The sequence below is a fragment of the Struthio camelus genome, chromosome 2, assembly GCF_040807025.1.
Source record: "Struthio camelus isolate bStrCam1 chromosome 2, bStrCam1.hap1, whole genome shotgun sequence".
Classification (NCBI taxonomy): Eukaryota; Metazoa; Chordata; class Aves; order Struthioniformes; family Struthionidae; genus Struthio; species Struthio camelus.
Genome location: NC_090943.1, coordinates 150,683,252 through 150,704,765, shown reverse-complemented (window position 1 = coordinate 150,704,765; position 21,514 = coordinate 150,683,252). Strand labels below are relative to the sequence as shown.

Sequence of the window (21,514 nt, the reverse complement as noted above, 5' to 3'; positions counted from 1 at the left end):
TTCAGTTCCCGGCCCTTGTGAATCAGTAAATCAAAGTGTGTACCAGCCCCAAGTCTCAAGATCTCCTTCTTCCCAAATTTACAGTAGCATTTTTTGTAATCGTAACATTTTGAGTACTTTTGTAATGTGAGCATCATTCTTACTACCTAGTTTATATCCTAATATTTCTATGACCTCTCATTTACTTTCTAAATCCAATGTGTGCGTATGTTCAGTGCAGCTGCCTGGGGGTTGTAATACTATTGAAGAAGCTCATTAAATTCACAGTTATCCCAATTCAGAAAAGCACTAACTTCTGAGTATATGGTGCTCTAAACAATTAATAGATTGCATTACCTGGACTTCATCTGCCTTTACTGAACGCTAAACAGTATTGCAGCACAGTTCAGCTTTAGAGAGAGCAGTTCTGCAGAAATATAGTTTTATTTACCTATGTTATTGCCTGAATAATTGTATTGAAAAGTAGAAAAAAGTTTTAGCAACATAGGTCTCTTTATACATGGATACATTGTTAGAACTATGCAGGATAAGTCTGAAATTAGTGGTTTATGGAGTGAATCCTTTTACCTCTAATTTCCTTGGTAAATCTTCTCCAGCTTCATTTTAATGTCAGCTGTGATGAGCCTATGGTTCAGCGGGGTAAGGACCCTTGAATAGGGTTCAGTGAATAGGTTTTAGCAGGCATTACAAATGTAAATCTCCCTTTTTCTCTTACTCTTCTCCCTTCCCTCCCTGCAACTCGTAACTCTCATAGAAATTGTTTTTCCATAATGGCATCTCCAGGGAAAAGGTGTCAGAAAATAATGCGAATATTTGGCAAAGTTACAAACTAAGAGATATGCTGAGCATCTCGAGGGGATTCAGTCTGCAGCACTGTTTGAGAGAGAGTGCGATAAATGCAGCATTGATTACTGACTCTCCTGAGTCAGTGGGAAGGCAGACTTGTTTTTCTCACTTTTCATTTTGGTAAAATGAAATCCTCATCCAGGACTTCAGTTACAAGGTAAGAAGGATGCTAGCAGTGTTAAGGCAGACCTGGGGTGCAGACAAGCTCCCAAAGGCAGGTATCTGACTAGACCTTTCTGTGAGGCATAAGTTAAAGATGATAAACTATGCAGAAAGCAGAGAGGAGTCTGGTGGAGCCCTGCCAGCTTGGCAACTCACAGCATCTGCGGCTCTGAGTAGAGGTTGGGCATTTGGGGGAATCTGTCACCCTGAGTGCAATGTCCGTGTTGAGAGGGCTTGACTCTACAGAGAAACATCTATGCTTCTCTACGTGCCATTTTGGTGTCCAAGTCCCCATTATATCCACAAAGTCACTGGCACCTAGGAAGCAATTCTACTCACAGAGGCATTGGCTTAGTTGTCCGGTCATAAGACATTTACGATGTTCCCACCTGAGACGCCTGCACAAGGTGGACAGGTACGACACAGGAGAAGCAGTTGGACATGGCTTAGGGGAAAGACCCTGCAGCACCTGAAACAGCGCTAGATGCTGCCTGTGTTACATCAGACGAATCAGGTGCCTGCTAGCTGGTCCCACTATTGAGGCTCCACCAGGTGCACTAAATAACACAGGCCTCCTGTGCCCAGATGGGGCACTTAGGACATCTGCATTTAAGACTCTGGGGCCCAAAGTGAATGTTCCTCCCTCCCTCCCACCTGCCCAGGTCTTCATTAGCAGAGCTCTAGATCCTCCCTTGGGTCACAAGAGAAAGGTTGAGATCATCTGCTATGATAGTAAACTCCAAAACATGCCAATTTGACGTTACCTAAGAGTAAAGCGATGGTTGTTAGCATTAACCTTGCAATCCTGGGAACCCATCAGTCTGCATTAGCCTGGAACCCAGTGCCCTGTGCTGCAACTGAAGTGCAATGCGTGTTATACGGGCTCACAGTGTTTCCTTCAGGATTGCCATGGAAAAGATAATAATGACAAATCTTCAGTAGTTTAACAGTAGTCTAAGCATAGGATTTGTTTGTCCCTTGGCTGGTTTGCTTTTGTTTCAGTCAGAGGGCACATTTTAGTCTCATGCTGTTCCTGATTTATCACTGTCCAATACAATGAGAAAAAAAGAATGAACTTCCAAGTACACTGAAGAAACAAGAAATATTTCTTAAAAAACAGCCTGAGACACAGGCAAAGTCTGTAATGAAGTGAACTGCAGGTGAGTGGAAAGAATTTTTCCGTGAAGGGATTATTCAGTGGCAAAAAAATTCAGGAGGGAAATAATACACTAGATTTTAATCACCTTCTAAGACTAGATTTTTAGGATTCAGTGACAAGCTCAGGTGGTACAGCATTGACATCAGAAAGGGGTGTTTATTGCTATTTAAGATAGGCAATTGAAATATTCTCTCTAGCTGTCCCACTTTTTAGGACAGTAGCTGCAGAAATTAGTCTGGGAATGAAGTGCAGAGGAAGAGGCAAGTTGCCAGCCAGAATGAGGTGACTGTAAGGTTTAGTACTTCGTGACTGAACAAAACAAGTTTACTGAGACTGATTTACACAGTTTGGATGCTAACGCAGATCCTCTGCTCAGACAAACCGCAAATAGAGTTGCTTGGAAATTTTCCATATGAACAATTATTTTAATGGGAAATTCAGTTTCCTTCAGAAAAAATGAGAATCACTCATACTGGGAAAATCAAAATGAGCCGTTTCAATTGCATTGACCTAAATGGAGCTGACCTCGAATGCTTTGTTTCAGATCAGTCCTTCAGAAAATTGCATTAGTTTCTCAGCAGTGAGCTCATTGCTTAAAGGCAGATGTAGGTTGAAGTTCTCTTCCATACACCGGGTTTCCCAGAGAACTACAGTGTAGTCATTGCATCCTCGTGAAACATTGCCTAATGCAAGGAAATAGATTATTTTTTGGTGAGTCAGGAAAAAACCTTTAGTCTCTTCTCTGTCCCTGCCACGTGTAGAGCAGTAAGTGACCGTTCTGAAGTTATCACTTGGCCTAGAGTTAAGCGTAAGCAACTAGGCAATTACTTAGGGCATCAACATTTGAGACAGTAAAACCGCGATGACCCCACTGCCTGTGTCAGAGCTGGACAGCCAAGCTGCCTGCCTACAGCTTCCAGCAGAGCTTCGCACTTTGCGGAAGGCAGAGAGATTGGGAGAAGTAAGCATTATCCTTCGCCAACTCCATGTCATGGCAGTGAAATTCATAAATGAAGTTAGTTCCTAAATTCTTTCCAATTCTACAATAAAACAACTTGGTTGCTTTAGATGACTGAAGCTGCACATTTTTTAATTCCTAGACTGATAACATGTAAATTGTCTCTTCTTGTGGTCCAGGGAAAATGTGTAGATCTTCTGCTGGTAGATCTTCCTTCTGCCTTCCTTTCATACCAGAAAAGCATATGTAAGGCTGGCTGGTGGTGCTGTGGGTTGGTGGATTCATGCCAGCAGATTAGTGCAGTAGCTTTAACCTTGCCTCTGTCCTGGCTAGTCCCAGTCTCATTTAGTTGCAGTAGGCAGAACCAACCCACTGAAGTGGTGAACAGATACCCACTATAAACCTGAGCAGTGTTGCAGAAACAGCCCCTAGTGTACGTCTCGTCCTCGTACAATTAAATACAAATCTTCTTTAATTGCATCTGTAACATTTAGCAGGTAGCTCCAAAATTTCTAGGTTTATTCATGACTGTGTTGTTTGAAGAAGTATGTTATTATTTCTGAGACAATGATGTAATCAGTGGCACACAAAATTACAGTGTCCCTGCCTAGAACAGCAAAGAAAATGCCAAGGACAGTGGATCCTTAGAGGGAAGTTGTAATAGAAAAGGCTATAGAGTGAAATCCATGTTCTTTATGTCAGCTCTATGTCCTGGCACAGGCTATGGTGCAAATCACCCTGGACAATAGTTTTCTAATTTTTCTAATTATTCAGGTGCCCAATTCTAACTGAAAATGAGTTTGGCACCTAAATACATTTTTACTCATAGTCTATTTGCACTGTATCACTAATGGTGATCGTCTGATGACCATCAGCTCCGAAAGCCTCTGCACTGAGCCGCTCAGTTACCACACTGCTGAGGATACTGCAGAGCAGGGAGCCGAGGGGAGGAAATGGATTTTAAGATAGAATTTGAAAATAGATAGCAAATCTGACTAGCTGACAATGTTTAAGGCTATTTTAAACATAATTTCAAGATGCGCATTAAGAAATATAGAAATATCTTCCACAAAGAGAAAGAATTAGGGCAGATGATGTGCAGTGGCAAGAAATGTGGGAACAATGAATGAAGAGAAGGGATCATAATAGCAAACTCCTGTCATTTATTATCAGAGTAGTCTGTTACCGAGGTTCAGCCTGAATTTGAGGAAAGCCTGAACTGTCTGAAAATTTACCAGAGGTGATTGCTGAGAGATCAGAAAGGTTTGATCGTTGATGCCATAGTGATCCAGGCTGAACAGCCTTAAGGATTCTCAGACGCTATTTTTCCTATCAGATGGCTTGCTGACCTATGAGTTAAGTTTCTCAGCTTCAGCATTGAATCCTATAGTCTATGGATTTCACTATACCTACCACGAAGGTCATTGGAAAAATCAGATGCAAGACTGATTTGGGGCCATCCACCTTGGTCCATTCAAATGCAAATCAGGTTACCTTTAGTTAATAAAGGTTTGGGGAAAATCTCATTTACATCATCGATTTAAAATATTCAGAAGTTTTTATACCTCTGAGAATGCAAGTTTGTGACTACCCAGGATCCTGCAATTTCTGTCTGTTTTTCTCTCTCTCTCCCTCTCACACACACGGATGTACACAAAACAAAAGCCAGATATATGAAAGTTAGCTCTGTGCTATTGGTGAGTGGCATTAAGATAGTAATGTTTTCTAAAAGGTAAATACAAAAATCCCATAAAAAAGATAAATGAAAAAAATCCTAAACACAATCAGACACTCAATATTCACCTAGTAGCAAAATTCAAAAAGGATACACAAGCTTTAATTTTCTTTCATCATCAGTTTCTTCTCTTTCTTGGAAAAAAGTCAGTATACTAACTTTTAGAACTGAGCTGTAGGTCAAATTGTTTATCTTTTGACTATTAAAGCCTTAAGAGAAAAATATTACTTGGAAAGTTGATCAAGCTGAAGCCTGTTTGAAACAAACATTTTTGAATTTTATATAACACTTATATAAGTATTTGTATAATGTTGGCATGGCAATAAGAACTATTCTTCTCATATCACCAATTCTGCTGTTACTTTCTGCTAAAGCTGGTGCTGGTGAAACTGCTCCACATGGTCAGAAAGACTTTAAAATTGCAAGAGAAGATGGTGCTGAGAAACCTGGTTCACTTATATGTCGCGTTACTGTGCATTTTCTGATGTGTTCGGAGAAGCTATGCCTGGTTTTATCCTCCTGCTTTATTGCTAAGCCTGTGCAGCACTCTTGTGCGGTGAGGAGTCCAAATGGGAAAAAGACATTGGGTTTTTCCCTGTCTTAAAATGAAAGGCTGAGCTGCTTGAGCGGTGCTGTCGGCCGTGAAAGCCACAGGAGAGTGCAGGCAGTGCTGGGGGGGAGAATTTCCTGCCTCAGCCTGAATGGAGCAGCTTGCCAGCGCTGGCAGGTACGGCACGGAGCAGCAGCGCAGGGACGTGATCCCCCTGCGTGCATGCCGTGTGCCACGCAGCCGGATCCTGGCCGCTTTGGTCTGTGACTGCAAAATGGGCGCAATTCCTCCTCGTTGGAAGACTGTGAGACTGTCTAACCTTTTTTGTCACTTGTTAAGAATTTGGTGGTCCAGGAATGAATCTCATTCTCTAGAGCCTGAATCTCTCACCGTCAGGCAGCCCCCCATTACTTGGTTCCTGCTAGGTAAGAGGTACGAGAACTCCCCTCCTTAATCTTTTTTTTTTTTTTCTAACTGACCATTCTGTCTCCAAGTAGTCCTCCTAATTTTCTGGAGGACTACTTTTGGTTGTGTTTACCAGTCCAACACAAATTATTACTAAACTCACTAACCTTCTGCCCTCTTATCTTTCCAGCAATCTGGACACAGAAGAGCTCTGTGGTAAGTTCCTTTTCGAACAAGACCATAACCTGTGCCTGCAGTAGGCCTACGCAAGTGAACATACCATGTGCTATGATATTTTTTTCTGTTTAACTTGAATGTTTGAAAGAGAAAAAATGCAACTTAGACGTGGAAAGAACTCCTAGGAGAATGCAGATGCAGGCTCATAATCCTTCTGATTCCGGTGTCCATTAGAGGCAGAAATTACTGTGCAAATATTTCCCTCTAATATATACTTCTCACTGTTTGAGCTTTAAGATATATTTTTCTCTCAGGACATTTTTTCTACTTAGTACGTTATTTTCAAAGGTATAAATGTTTTGGCAATTTTGAAAAAAAGACTGTTATATTAGTATTTTACTGGCATTCATTACTTCCTCCAACTTGCTTCAGTAAGAACAGCCGTCTGACAATTTCTGTTATCCTTCATCAAGAAAAACTCCTGCTAGGCCTAGAAATTGGCCAGTGACCTATTTCTGTGCCCCATTCTAGGCTGTGAATCATGGAATAGCTTCCCTGAAATCCTTCTTTGCTCCCTAGCTAATTTTACCACACTAGATTTAGGAATGCTGCTTGCAATGGAAAAGAATTTACAGAAAACTTCTGCAAGTCTTCCCAAAAAAGGTCAAAAAGCAGTTATACTTGTCAAATACAGCATATTTCCTGGGAAAAGATGCCAGCAAATAATGGCCTGTTGAATGAGCCAACTCATTTACTTGTCCACAAGGTGGACTCTGTTCATAGTCAGGAATCCATCGAAGCATCTCAGCGTGTGGCTTAGAAATATATGATGATGCAGCTCAAGTTAATTGAGTTGTGATGACTTGTACTAGCTGAGAATTTGGCCCAAATTACGTAAATGTGGCAAAGAAAGAAAGTGGCTTTGTCCCACAAATGATTTACTGCTATTGATGTATTTTTTACACCAGAGGCTAACATGTCTCCTTAGGACCCACTCTGCAATGTAAGCCAAGCAAGCAAACTCAAGCCGACTGAAGGTGCTACATGGAGTCTGAATCTCACTTTTCCTGCCCGTTTTGATTAAATACAGGCTGGTTTAGCAGTCCTCATTATATCTGAGATCTCCAACTTCTTTGTAAATCTTTCATAAATTGCCCCTAGGATATTTCTTATTTATGAATCTGGTAGTGAATCCACCTGAGCCAGTTGCCCTGAAGACCAGAACTCAGAGAGACACATTTAATCTAGTGATTATACAGCTCTTTCTTATTTTCATTCTCCCCAGAAAAATGAAGCTTCATTTCCAGGATATTAATTCAGAATACACTTTATTTCTAAATCATCTCATTCAAGCTCTCAGGAATATCAGGTTTTGTAACTAAAGCTCCTGATACCGTATGCTTTCCTGATTCGCCTGAGAAACTCACTCTGACCACTTAGAAGCCTCAAAGTATTGCGATGTATTATCTCAGAAGGCTCCTTTCTAATCTTGTTCTGTCTGTCATTTAGATGTTATTTTTCACATTCTTCTAGAAAATCTGACTTCTAAATGCCTTTTCTAACACAGTTTCTAGCTTTAACACTGTTGTCTGTCTTATTTAACAGTTCTCTATCCCTGTGCCTCACTCTGCTTTGTTTCACTCCCTGAGCTCCATATTCACGTAATCTACATTTGCATCATAATTTCCCGCACTTGCCTCCTCTGACCCTACCCCGTTAACCGTAACGATGGGACAGCCCTGTTTCCCCGACGAGCCAACTCAGCGCCACTCGTTCACTCGTTTGTTCCTTGGTTCACTGAGTTAGTCCCTCTTTGTGGGGACTTGCGGGAGCGAAGCCTTCTGGTTGATACAGACATTGTCATGTAGCAGGTCTGTCATATCGGAAAGAGAGCAATTGCAAAGGAAAAATATGTGGATCATTTTGGCACTACTTTGTCAATAGAGCCTACTTTATCTGAAATATGTCTACAGCTACTCATCCCTCTTGATCTTATGCAGCATTTTGATACTTAGCCTCTGAGCTATCTTCCTAACTTGAACACTCCCAAAATGCCTCACTGATCCTATTCCAGCCTTCTTCCTCTCTTAGGCTTTGTTGATTTAGTATCTGCTGTGTTTACAGACCATGCTACTCTTCTCACCTGATTAGTAGATTCCCTTTATTAATACATATGTTTTTTTCATACAATATTAACCTTCTGACAGTGTGTATCATTGGCTTTGTACATGTGATCCACTCCATAAGCATCTCTCAGATATGCTTTGTATTTATGTTTCTTTTTAAGAACTTTCAGCATTTACATAGAGGAATCCCTAATGTCTGCAGATGTAATACTAATCGTATTTGCTTTTATGCTATTCTAGTCCGACACAAATATAACTAGGATTTGAGTAAATACAGTTTTCACACAAAGGCTTAATTCCCTTTTATTCTTGAAGTATCTTGAAGTATGCTTTTGACTTTCATATCAGCTCTTTCTGTTTAAATGTCCTTTATTTAAACGGCACCTGTCTTCTGCAACTTATGTGATTTCCCTGTTTTTTATAAAAATTATATTAATCATAGTTACTGAAAATAGAATCACAGGAGAGCTGATTAGAAGCTTAACCGGCCAGCTCATGGTCCATCTCACTTCTCAGAGGCCCTGGGAGAAACAGCTGGTCTCAGCTGATCCCAGCTCACAGAAGCCCCCTCTTGATCTTTTCTCTTCCAACTGTAAATAAAGGCTTTAGTAATGTTGTTCATTTTTCTATCAATATAAATATTATCAGATTTAGTACATATCCATGGAAAAATTATTTCCTGCCAACAACTGTGAAGTAGATTGTTAAAGTGAAAATCAATTTTGGAGATGAAATGCAGACATTTTGAAAATAGGTCTGTTTCAGCTGTCAACCTGATATTTTAATTTTGTCATTTTGGCAGCTCATTTAATGGAAAAAGTTTCAAAACAACGATTTTAGTTATTTAAGGTATTCCCATGTTTTTGAATGAAATGGTAATAAAATTTAAGAATAAAATAGTCCTTTTATTGTATATCTCGTTCACTTTATACATTCAGATAATTAATAATAATAATACCATAACCGAATTCAGACTCAATTAAATTGATATTTAATACAATATCATTTTGACAGGTCATAAATAAGTGACTTGGGTTTTCTTCTTTTAGAATATTTTTCCCAGCACTTAGGAGAGTATGGAAATGTTCTGTCAGTGTTGGAAGACTTAAACATTACTATACTGAAGGCAATGGACAAAACAAAGAAAGTAAGTAAAAGTTGTGAGATTTTCTTTACACATTATTTTATTCATTTGAACATGCATCCAGTATTTTGTTATCTACAGATAGTTGCTAATTCATGTTTAAATTCTTCCACATATATATGGTTTTATAGCAAAGGTGCAGGAGGAAAAGACTTGACAAAATGGTCAAGTATCACAGTGGTAAAGCGCTATGTGCAAAGTATTACAGTTTAGAGATAATCAAAATTACCTTTGTGAAGGATCAAAAAGATGTTCTTCACATTGTAGTAGCCCAGAGAGGCTTCCATGTCCCAGTCTGAACGCAGGTAAGTATTATCAACATTTGAAAACAGTCCAAAGTTGAAAAAATAATCCAAAGTTTTTGAGGTAGTAAACACGTCAGCAAAAAGCTACGTAAATGACTTCAACTATATTAATGACTAGCATTAAATTAGGTAAGGGAGAGTCATTTGGAGACATATTGGGGAGTCACATTTATGATATTGTTAAATGTAGATGCCAGGATATTTTGAAAAGATGAGAAAGGACTGTCTCCCCTCATAGTCCCTAAAGCCCACTAAATCCCAGTACTGTCATGATTATAATATGATCCTGGCAGCAGCTATGTAAATGCTGGGGAGTTGCTCCCAAATAACTCTAGAAATATAATTGGTCGGTGTAAATCACATGAAAGTATCTCTGACAACAACAAAACCCAGCAATTTGGGTTGAGTTGGAGAACAAAATTTCATTTCCATTTCAGATGTTTTTAACAAAAAGAAAAACAGTGCTCACAAAGCCAGGAAAGAGGAGATGTTCGGTCTGTTATTCACCAGCGCAGTGGGGGACAGTCGTCCCAGAAAGAGAAGATGTAGGTTCGGTTTCTCTGTCCTCTCAAGGCAGACGTAGCCAAGCTCCAGTCGGTGTTGTGGGACAGACTGGGCTGCCGATCCACTTCGCATGAGCTGAGTGTTCATGGACGCAGTCATGTCCACTACACACTCATATCCGCTCGTGCCCCCATCTCAGCTAGGTGTCTGCCCGCAAGTACATCAGGACGTTGAGGGACACACCTTTTCTCCCTGGCTGGATCGTTATATTCTGTCCAAGGTGGAGGAGCTTCAAAAGGTGAGGTTAAGAGCCTACCAGGCTAATAAATGAACCTAGCTTGTCCTCACCTGGCCACAGATCCTAATCACTAGGCTGTCACTGAAAGGCAAATCATCAGCGCTGGCTTTTTTTTTTATTCTAGTCCTGAAAATAAATTTGAGCCAGAACTATTCAGTGAGATCCTGTGCAGGCAATAAAAATTGCATTCTTCAGTCAATCAGTGATCAACGGGGAGAAAACTGTGCTTCTCTAGTGAAGTTATCATCCCTGGCATACAGCACCCATACGTTTTTCATGAGCTGCCAAAATAAAATCCTGAAACTGTATCAGCAAGTGAGCCAGCAAGTTGAATGTCTCTCCGTTCATGCTGTGCCTCTTCCATTCCTAATGAAGTGAATGTGAGCTGACTCACTGCCTCATTGGCCTGGACACTGCAAAGGAACAGATTAGTTTATTCTCACTACACATAACTCAAAAAAATTAACTGCTTAATTAGGCACACGTATAAAATACAGCTAAAGGGCAGAACATGTCATCTGAAGACTACTGAAAGCAAATAGAATGAGGCATTTAAGAATAACTTTAGAAGTTAATTATAGAGGAGGAGTCTCAGTAGAATAATCAGAATTATAAGAAGCAAGCGTTGAACTGACTACACAATGAATCAGAAAATCGGAATACTGCTAAGTTGCATTTATCTGCTTGAGGATCCAATCTAAAAAGAGAAAAACTCACTTAAATTTTATCTTCATGTCTAAAGATTCAAACCTAATAGTTTTCCTTTCTGATGGGACTATCCCAACGGACAAAGTTCTTTCAAGGTGGTAAGACTAGAGCAAAGCTAACGCTGCAAGAAATTTTTTCAATTCCGGTTAGTAGACAAAGTATGTAGATACAGTCAATCAGACAAAATATGCACCTACAAAGTTCCTAAAATAGTTTTCCATCAAGGATATGCCCAGCAACTCTGGCTTTGTACAGAAATTAAATTCTAAATTCAACCTTTAGAGCACTCTCAACATGAACTCAGTTCTCAGGAAACAGATATTTATTATGTGACCTGGCTACCTGATCAAATCATTGGAGTGCAAATATCAAATACTCTCATCTTAAATAGTCCAAGCTGTTATTGATGTTGATGGTCTAAAAGCTAAAATCAGAGCTGGAAGTGCAGCCAGACCTGGTTAGCATGCTGAGATAGCACAGTTAAGTGGTTTTCGTGGCCAGTCCCATCACCATCACTCCCAAGTGATGCAGCTAGCATTGGTCCCAGCTGAAGTTGGCGTCCCAGCGCAAGCATGCAGCTACTCAGGCCTGAGTGAGCTGAATCTGTTTCAGTGAGCTGAATGTGTTTGTATCCAGAGCAAGGCTTGGACCCCCTCTGAACGTGAACGAACACACTGGCATTGCTCTGCCATTGCACCAGCCTAGTCCCATAGCAGTCCCTGAATACGATCAGCTTTATTACAATCACATAAGCCATAACCTATTTAGAGAATTCATATATAGAAAGAAAAAACCCTAAAACTGAGGACCTACACTTTGATAGCTACAAAGACACAGGGTATCTACAGTGGCTGGGCCAGTTTCCAGTAAGCTGATTCAAATTCTTCTCCTATTAAAATAAAAAAAAAAAGAGAGAGAGAGAGAGAGAAAGAGAGAGAGAGAAGACAGGATATTGTCCTTCCAATAGCAATAAATGGTATATAAATGATTCAGTACTACATCTGATTATCAACAACAGAACGAAAAGGTAATGTATGCTGTCAGACACAGTCAAAGCTGAATATTTTAACAGAATGCTGCCTGTGTTTGGAATACATTTTCGTTTATACATGTCAGGGTCCTTTGGCTGGCGGCAGGAATTCGTCAGACTGAACCTGAACCGCGCTCTGCGGGGCTTGGGGCTAACTACAGACCCGGTCCTCAGGGTTGCCATGGCTTTCTAGCCCCTCTGACTTTTCATGGATTTGAGAAAGCTCAGCACCTCTAACAGTCTCTGCAAAACTCTTCCAGATTGTGTGTCCTTTCAGAGAGGCAGCTCAGTCTGTCTAAGTATTTGAGGGAAAAGGGAGCAATGTGGCACTCCATTTATTTTATTTATCTACCACAGAGTCGTATAAACAATCACCAGTGTGTCCCTCACATAGAAAAGCCCTACTTTCCTACCAAGTCATATTGTCCTTTCCTGGTAGATACCTTACATGAGAGGCAACTGCAGAGTCGGACTCTGAGCTAAATTGTTCATGTCTGGTTTCCAGGGAAACCCAGAAGTGTCGGGCTTTAGCGGAAAATACAGCTCAGCATGTGATCCGCAAAACAGTGGATCAGCATGTCTGAAATTCTAAAAAACGAACCTGTAAACCTTCCTTATTCCAGATATAAACAGACCTAAAAGTTAAAAAAAAAGTAAAGTTTAATATACTTTTATTTGCTTCCTACCATATATGTTAAACCGAATTTGATAACACCAAAATGAATGATATTATTTGACTCATATCTATAAAGCTAGTACAAAAGTATATATCAAATAGCTTTTCTACATGAAGAGATTTGACTCTTTATGTTGTCTTGTTTTTTTCATGTTGTTTTTAATTCACCATAAGTTTTGGAAATCACAGACATTATTGAATAAATATCGTAGTTTACACATACTCTCTACCTATGAGCTGCTTCAGCCTTTAGTCAGAAAGAGCTCTCGCCAAGGGCAATCAGAGTTTGGCTTGGCTATGGATTCCTAGATTTAAACCAGGATTTAAAATCTAATCGCCCATATCATTCCAAACGATTTTCATGTGATTTTTTTGTTTGTTTGTTTTTTTCCTAACAGATTAGCAGATAACTGACTCCTGCAAAGTAGTTACAGTATAATTTCAATGTACTTTATCTGTCTCCACAGGATTTACAAACAGACATTTTCTTACACAAAATACTGTCTTAAAAAACGCACACTGCATTGCCCACTGTGAACGGACCTGAGAGGCATGAGACAATTAGGAAGGAAAAAAACCCTGGCCAGTGCAAATAGGAGGGTTAAAAAAACTGTGAGAAGAAACTAAGATGGCATAAAATGTTATCCATAATGAAATGCAATGATTAAGTGCAGGTAAAATAAGTTCTGTAAGAGAAAGCAGGTGTCATTCATCCCCATGCATTTAAAATACTTGCAGAAATAAAGATGTTAAAGCAAAAGGCTAGAGGAGCTAATGTGCCTTCCCTCCAAAGCTTATGTGATTTTTTTGGCCTGCTTGAGGAATTTCTTTGCTTTATGTTAGTTTGCTTGCTTTTGTGGTTGCCTTTCTGGGGATACTCACATGTATTAAAACTGATAAGAGCAAGATTCCTTCCTTGCAAGCCACTCTCAAATGAATGACTTAAAACCAGAGCAGAAGGATGTAGTAGTGTTTGCTGTGGTTTGAAAAGGTCATGAGTGCAGCTTTCCTGAACTGAGCTTTTCTCCTTGCTACCATTCTTATACTCTGAAAATGAAAAAAAACTGAGTCATCTAAGGGAGAAAATGTTCCAGATTTTTTAGCAGTTTTAAGGGACTTTGGATCCAGACTCCTTTCTTTTACTATTTTGGAGCCAGATCCTTCCAGTCTAAGCAAACTGACTAGCAGCTTACTCTTTCAGCGGTCTCATTCAAATGAGTACGGGTGTTTGCAGATTTTGATGCTGCACAGTGAGCACGAGCTCACTGATCCCAGTTTCAGACTTTTTTCCTAATATGAACAGTTCCGGGGCCGTGTCTGAGATGGGAACACAGGAAGCCCTCACTAGCGGAGGAGTGGCACGGGTCTTGCGGTCCTTGTCTGACGGGAAAGTGCTAGCCTAAAGAACGCAGAGAAATAGATATAAAAAGGAACGTTTTTCAGCAAGGGAAATGTTTAATTACAGTTGCAATCAACATGCTTTAAATGCAAAAGACATCTTACCAGAGGATACGGGGGGAGCCCTTCTGTGTGGTCCTGATCTCCGTGTGATTTATCCTTACACAAGGAAGGGAAATATATATCTGAGGATTTATAGGGAGACTTCTGGCATTTGATATTTGATTGTTTCTCTCCTCAGGATGGAGAGACTGTATGAGTTGGCTTTGTTGCTCGGGACAGCGGTGGAAAAGGACAGATTAGTCATTGGTGTCAGTTATATTTCTTGTAGCTGGCAGGTTGCAGTTTTCCTGATCAAAGAACAAGCTGGGATAGTTGTGTTTACCTCGTTCTTTCTTCACCTTATAAATAGGAAGCATCAAAAATTAAAGACTGAGCAAACCCTTATGGAGGCACTGGGAAGCTTGTTCTTTAAGCCTTTTTTCCTGACATGCTTTGTAACAAGATGCAGAAACCTATTAATTAAAATATTTAATATTAACTTTTTTATTAATGAAATATACATGATGCTTTCGGAAAGCTACATTTTTATTCCATGCCATAGCTTACAGTCACATACAAACACAGTGAAGAGAAACTTTGCAACCCACAGCACATGAAAAGAAGTTTATCACTGAATAATTAGGTATGTCGATAAAAATGGACTATTTTTTTATTCTAGGGTGTTTGGCACCTCAGTTCTATTAACCTTAATAGTCAACTTGTGAATACTGAAAACAGGAAACTTACAGACCAAGGAACATGTCCTCTTTAAGTTATCAGCCTGTACAATTGTTTCTATTTGTCAGTTATTCAGTAAGAACAGGTTTTGTCCTATCATTTTTATTCTGATAAAAATCAGATATCACTATAATTTATTGCACATGCAACCTGCTCTTGGTGGTAAGCTATTCGACTAGTCAGTAAAGTAGGAAAAAGAATTTCAGGGAATCATTTAATCACCAAAAATATCATATTCTTAGGAAATAAGGACAATATACACAACATGGGTGTCTAGTGATATTGTAGAGAGCCTGGGGTATCTGAGGATGTCTAAGACATCTGTAGAAGGCTGGCAAAGAGGACACAGGTCCCACTAGCACCGGCAGTGAAGACTGGCAGCTGAGGCTGGAAGGGGAGGCAAGGGCTGTTTCAGATGATTTAAAACCACCTTCTAAAGAGCCTCCATAGTCTGGTCTCCTTGTGCCTTCTTTTCATCACCCTTATTTTGTTTTTCCATTTCTTACATCTCTTTTTTTCCTGAAACGTACTGCAAGATCGTACTTCCACAGAAGGGAGAAGGCTCTCCGGCTAGAATAGCTGCAGTACGCTTTTTCAAAACTGAATCAGGAGCGAGGTGACCTCTGAGTGCACACACCTCGTGTTAATAGAAATGCATTGTTTTTCTTCCAGAGACAAAAGCACTGCAGACTTAAATGGGAAAGTAAGGGCAGACAAACATAGGAAATAAGGGGTGAGAGTCTGAACAATTTCTTTTTCAGACTCTGATATAACCTCACATTCTTTGCTTTGGATTCTTTTTTTCCTTCCTTTTCAACTATTTTATCAAAGAGATGACAAGATCGGTCTCTGATAGCTGGGAAGTAGGCTCAGCAAACTACCAGACACCATTTAGGCAGCATTAACCATGGCTGGTTTATAGCCAGTATTTAAATATGCAAAACATAAATTATCGTTGAATAAGTTTGGGATTGAAATGAAACATAATTCCTATTCACTAAAGCAAACAAGTTCAGGAACAGCCTCCCAACTCAAGCATTTGGGGCAAAAAAAAAAGTAACTGCCTTTTACCTGTTGCTTGCAAAAATTTAGGAAGGAGAGGGCATGCTGTGCAACAGTGAGATATCGGCCTTGGTCACCAGCCCAGCACCTCTAATTCTCCACTCCTAGGGAAATCATTCAGTTTCTCTGCTTCGCCCAGAAAAACTAAGTGAAGTCAACGCAGCCTTGTTGTTACAGAAAATTTCTTGAATACTCTATAAATAGGAGCCAGCTAAAGTAGAGAAAAGATCATGGGAGATGGGAGAAAAGATCATGGGAGCTGAAAGAATAACACGGGGGCATGCAATATAGTTATTGATGGTACGTTTATAGTAATTATGTAGAACACTGCACTCTGGTGGCCTGATACCCATTATAAACCAGAATATCTAGATTTTTAAATCATATTTTTAATCATACATTTTAATCATATATATTTTTAATGATTATGTAAAGTATATCTCAAAACAAAATAACCGAGAAAAAGCTAGAAAAATATGTCAGTAATACACAACTAACATTCTGTGTGAGAAAAATGAAGTTTCAAATTGTTTTTTGTTTTGTCAAAATCCATGTTAAATTGGCTAGTACCAGTTTTTACATATGACTAGAGTTTATTAACAATTTTCACAGAATCGTCGTCTTGGTCTCCGTGAAACTGCATTTTTTACAAATGCTCCTTCTGCAGCAAAATGTGCCCTAGTGTAATGCATAACTGTACTATAGCCCTGCTGCCTGAGAACAGTGATAGGAAGGCTTTACTGAGGTTAACCAAACTATCATTTTACATGCATTGATTTTGAATGCAGGTCATTTGTTCCCATCTGCAGACACAGTTGTTTCTCATATTCTCCTTTGTCCATTGTTATAAAACTGATTAAACTGCCATCTGCAAATTCCTAAAAATGAACCATCAAAAAGTATTTTCTTTTGGCCTTGAATGTCTTGACTGAATTTCCCTGATATTTTTTCTTTCCCTGATTTTTAATGAGACATAACTGCCAATAGTTAGAATTGGAGTCTGGAGCTTTTTGCATAAATCCACGTACACAACTGCTCATCAGCTGTCTGCTGGAAATTCATGTGAAGAGAGGATTGCTGGTGACAGTGCTGAATACACCACCTGCGGTACACTCTGCTACAAAGCAGAGAGAGTCCTATGACTGAATAGCTATTTTTATCTAGGGACATTATTAATGCTATGAGAAATTCTGGAATTTCATTGCATAGGATTTTCTATCTATTTCCTATATAATTTAAGATCATGGCTGTTATTGCAAGTCAAGTCAAATGCAGAAAAAATCAAAGAGCTGCAAGTAATGAATTCTGAGCAGTTGTGCAAGGATATTTTAGATATTCACCCCCTTCCCCTCCTCCTACCTCTTTATCAGACTAATAATAACTCTTGGGAACTTCTTTGATCCTTTTGTGGGATTCTTAGATCTAGCGGGTCAGAAGAAGCCCATGCTCAAATTTTTCTGGTAGCAGAAGAAGCTGTGTTAAGTTGTCAGAACTTTCAAAAAAACCCACAACCTTAATTAAGTTGATATCCATGCCTTTAAATACAAAAGGGCATAGAAATCACTTCACAGCAAAAAAAAAAAAAAAAAGCATTTAATATATCCATTCCCCTGCCAATATCTATTGAAACACTCCACCTACAACTTTGATGTTTTACTTGTTTACTTTACTACAGTGTAGCCCCAGGAGCAATTGAATTACACGTATTGCTACCACCTGCTGATATAAAAAAAAAAAAAAAAGCCAAAATACAGTTACTTATCTCTAAGCTTTTTGGTGCACTTAATAAGAGTTAACCAACTACTTTTGATTTATGCATGAATTTTATACATACTATTATTACAATAATAGTACTCCTATAATAATTACTCCTTCAATAATCCCAGTAAAAGAGAGTGACAAAATATGCTGCTGCTCTGATGGACACTCTTAAAAATGTGCCTCAGTATTCTCCTATAATGACACATTGCTGTGGATTTTATTTGACTGTTCTTGAATGTCAGCACTGCAAGTGGTTACTCTAGATTGTCACGGCTCCAGTTCTGTAGCCAGAATTTAAACATGTAGTTTATTCTAAATGAAATACTTGCTACGTTTGTGCCAAATTTTTAAATTGAAATTGGATCTATTTTTAGTGATCCTTCATAATAGTTTGGCCTATTATGCATCCGTTGCCTCTTACAAAGAGGATATTGGTAAAGTTGCATTTGTGTGAAATCACAAGACAACACAATGAGCATCTCTCAGTCTGGCTTCCCTTTAATCTAAGATCTAAATGTTCAGAACGAGAAACATTCCATGATCAAGGGCAATTTAAGCAGATTAAGGACAGTCTAACTTGCTGAGTTAGACTTGATGGTAACTAATTTTCAGTTGCTTCCGGTTTTTTCTGCAAAGATAAGCATAAATATTTTTTACGAAAATATTTTGATATAATATAAAATAGGAAACAGAAAATTACAAAGTAATATAATAGTAATAAGTAATGATTATAAAGTGTTATTATAAACACTTATAAATAAAGAATAAATAAAAATATAAACTGTTATATAAACTAATATTTAATACAACAGCAATATAGTAAGACCAAGAGGACTAGGTCTGTTCAGTCTGGAGAAGAGACTATGGGAAGATCTAATTCTCTTACCTGACAGTGGGTTATAGCTGAGATGGAATAACGTTCTTTTTTTAGAGGTGCACAGCAAAAGGACAAGGGGCAATCGCTACAACTTGCAGAAGGAGAAGTTGACTGGACAGAAGAAAAATACTTTACAAGGTGAGGGTAGTGAAGCACTGGACGGGGTTGCTGAGAAGCGATGGAATCTCCATCCTTGGGGATGTTCAAAACTCAACCGGACACAGTCCCGAGCAACCCAAGCTGGCTCTGAAGTTGGCTCTGCTTTGAACAGGGGGATGGACCAGATGACTTCCAGATGTCCTTTTCAACCTAAATTATTCTATGATTGATTAAATGGAATTTGTTATACATTGCTAATAAGCTTTTTCCTGCTTCAACTGACAAATGCAGCTTGTCAGTTCTAGATGCTGAGAATGAGATGTTTTTCACTGAGAAGAGAGGATCAGACTTTGCTGCATCAGTTCCCTAGTAAGATCAAAAGATATCAGGGCGTAAAGACTCTTACACCATCTAGGCCACTCAATTGCATTGCAAAGAGAACAAAATACAATCTCCAGCCCTCTAGCCTAACGATTTGGGGCTTAGTTTTTTTGTATTTTTGTATAAACTTCCTAAGTTGAATCCTATCACACTCTAACAGCCTTTCCACATCCTGAAAAGGATCTTGGCGATAGGCAGCTTAGGCATACACAGTGCTTTCTCTCTCTCTTTCTCTCTTTTTTTTTTTTAATTAAAAAAAATAGTAATTATAAATTAGTTTTATGTCATGCATTATTATGCTCCTTGTAGATATGAAACGATATAACTAAATTATGTAAAATGGACCTTGAGAGATGTGCTTTCTTCGTAACTAAGGCTACTAGTCCAGACACAAAATACTCGCACAGTCACAAAGACGTAAGTGACACAGGCGCCAACAGATCAGCCTTTGGCTTGGACCACAGTTACTCAGTTCTGTCTCTAAAACCACCAGCTCGGACACTCTGCAAGTTCTGATACACACACCTGAAGTAATCTGTTCAGGATTTGCCTTTTCTACCATCAAATAAATTGGTTCTCCCTATTAAACACAGATGTTTGCCTCTTTTTCTCCTGATCTTGCTCCCTGCTATTGCATGAATTTTGGACCATTCCCTTTGATGCCTTAATTGACTATCCATCCATCACTCTTAGGGTTCTTCCTCCTCCTTCTGGAGAGGTTTCACCCTTGCAGTTAGCAGGGCTCTTGCCTCAGCCCTTCTGAAAACATTCAGTTACCTGTTTGTGCCAAGTAGGTTTAGTTTGCTTGCCCCAAAGAAACGAACACAGCTATCTTTATCCTTCACTATCTCAAGGAGCTTCTTTTCCAAAAAATGGATCAGCACTGTGTCAGGTCACCTAAGGGGGAGAGAACTGGAGCGGGAACCAGGGCTCAAGGGGATCAAAAGAGTCACTAAATCTGAAATGCGGACTCCCTTAGAAGATACCTGAACCCTTCCTACTCCACCTTTATAAAAGGTGAGCCTCTTCTGCAGCTTTTAAGGCAGCTGCAAGCAAGCTTTAAAAATCACTGTGACCTTTTTCATAGGAAAATCTGTAATTATATCTATTTTCAGTTGCATAACGGAAATTCAAATCTTAGCTGCTCACAAAGGTCGCACTTGTCTCTTGATGAGGGATGTGGAAAATTACCCTCTTTCACCCACAATCAGTAAAAGTAACAATAGGTGTGATATGTTAACACAGACTTATTTTATTCAGACTGCCCAAACTGCTGCGCAGCATAATATATATGCTAATACACTGCAATTCATGGTTATAAAATTGACAAAATAGGCCATTTTTCCAGTTCACTTACAGACGCCGTCCCATTATTAATGCTGATGCACACCAGTTAATCTAATTCTAACACAGTATACGCTTAATAAATTGATACACATTTTTCTTAACTAAGAATTAACATTTTCTCTCTTCTAGTGGAATCTCGTACCAGTGTCTCCTTAGTAAAAGGAAGGTGAGGCCTTTTTCTCTGGGAAATAAACAGCGGTGTAATGATAACAAAGCATGGCTGGTAACTCCTCACTGCTAAAGAACTGGAGTTGAGGTTTCATTTGGATTCTTGTGGACAATTTTTTTCCTCCAAGACTTAAATTATAGTAATGCTGACAATTTATATATTCTAAGTACCTTCCATAGTCTTCAAAGAATCTTACAAGGATGAGTAAGTTATCTTTCAACAGGCAGGAACTGTGACACTCAGCAAGTTGGTCAAAGTTGCCCAATGTCATCGTAAGTTCAGAATTGTCAGCCTTAGAGCCAAATTCCTCCTTCGCAATCCATCCTGCAGGTCACTGAGCCACATTAACACTGTACAGAAGGGATGTGGCCTGCTTAACCCTTTGATTAGGAAGTATAGAGAGACCTCATTTAATGTCAATTACAATCAATGGAAATAATCCCACTAATTTCAGTGCATAGATAAACATCATTCGCAAATATAGTAAAAAGTTACACTGAAATTTAAGTGATATCTGTGCAGATAATATAGTTGGAGAATTCAATAAAAATTAAGAAAAATATTGAATAGCCACTTGCCCTATTGGGTGCAATAAGTAAGTTTTCTGCATAGAAGAGTTGTAAACACCAATACTTGGGCAAAAATCATCTCTGTCAGGTGCAACAGAGCTCTAAGTCAGTTAGAATGCAGAGGTCAGCAAATTTAGGATAAATTAGCCTTCTTCTTGCATGATAGGATGTGCATCCCATAAAGAGATCGCCACAAATGTTACTTACAGGGCTGATGTTAGCCTCAGGTATTTGCTCAAAAAGTAGACAGACAATGTATCCCACAAGTACCTCTCTTCTATAGACTTA

The 21,514-nt window shown here is 39.1% G+C and overlaps 1 protein-coding gene across 3 annotated transcripts in view; it reads left to right on the top strand.

Annotated features, from left to right (window-relative positions):
- NECAB1 (N-terminal EF-hand calcium binding protein 1) overlaps positions 1 to 21,514 on the top strand; it is a 62,596-nt gene that overhangs the window by 23,117 nt on the left and 17,965 nt on the right. For all 3 annotated transcript variants that reach the window (XM_068933074.1, XM_068933072.1, XM_068933073.1), the window contains 2 exons: positions 6,006 to 6,031; positions 9,168 to 9,265. In XM_068933074.1, the coding sequence (XP_068789175.1) occupies positions 6,006 to 6,031; positions 9,168 to 9,265 (124 nt within the window). The remainder of the gene's footprint in view (positions 1 to 6,005; positions 6,032 to 9,167; positions 9,266 to 21,514) is intronic.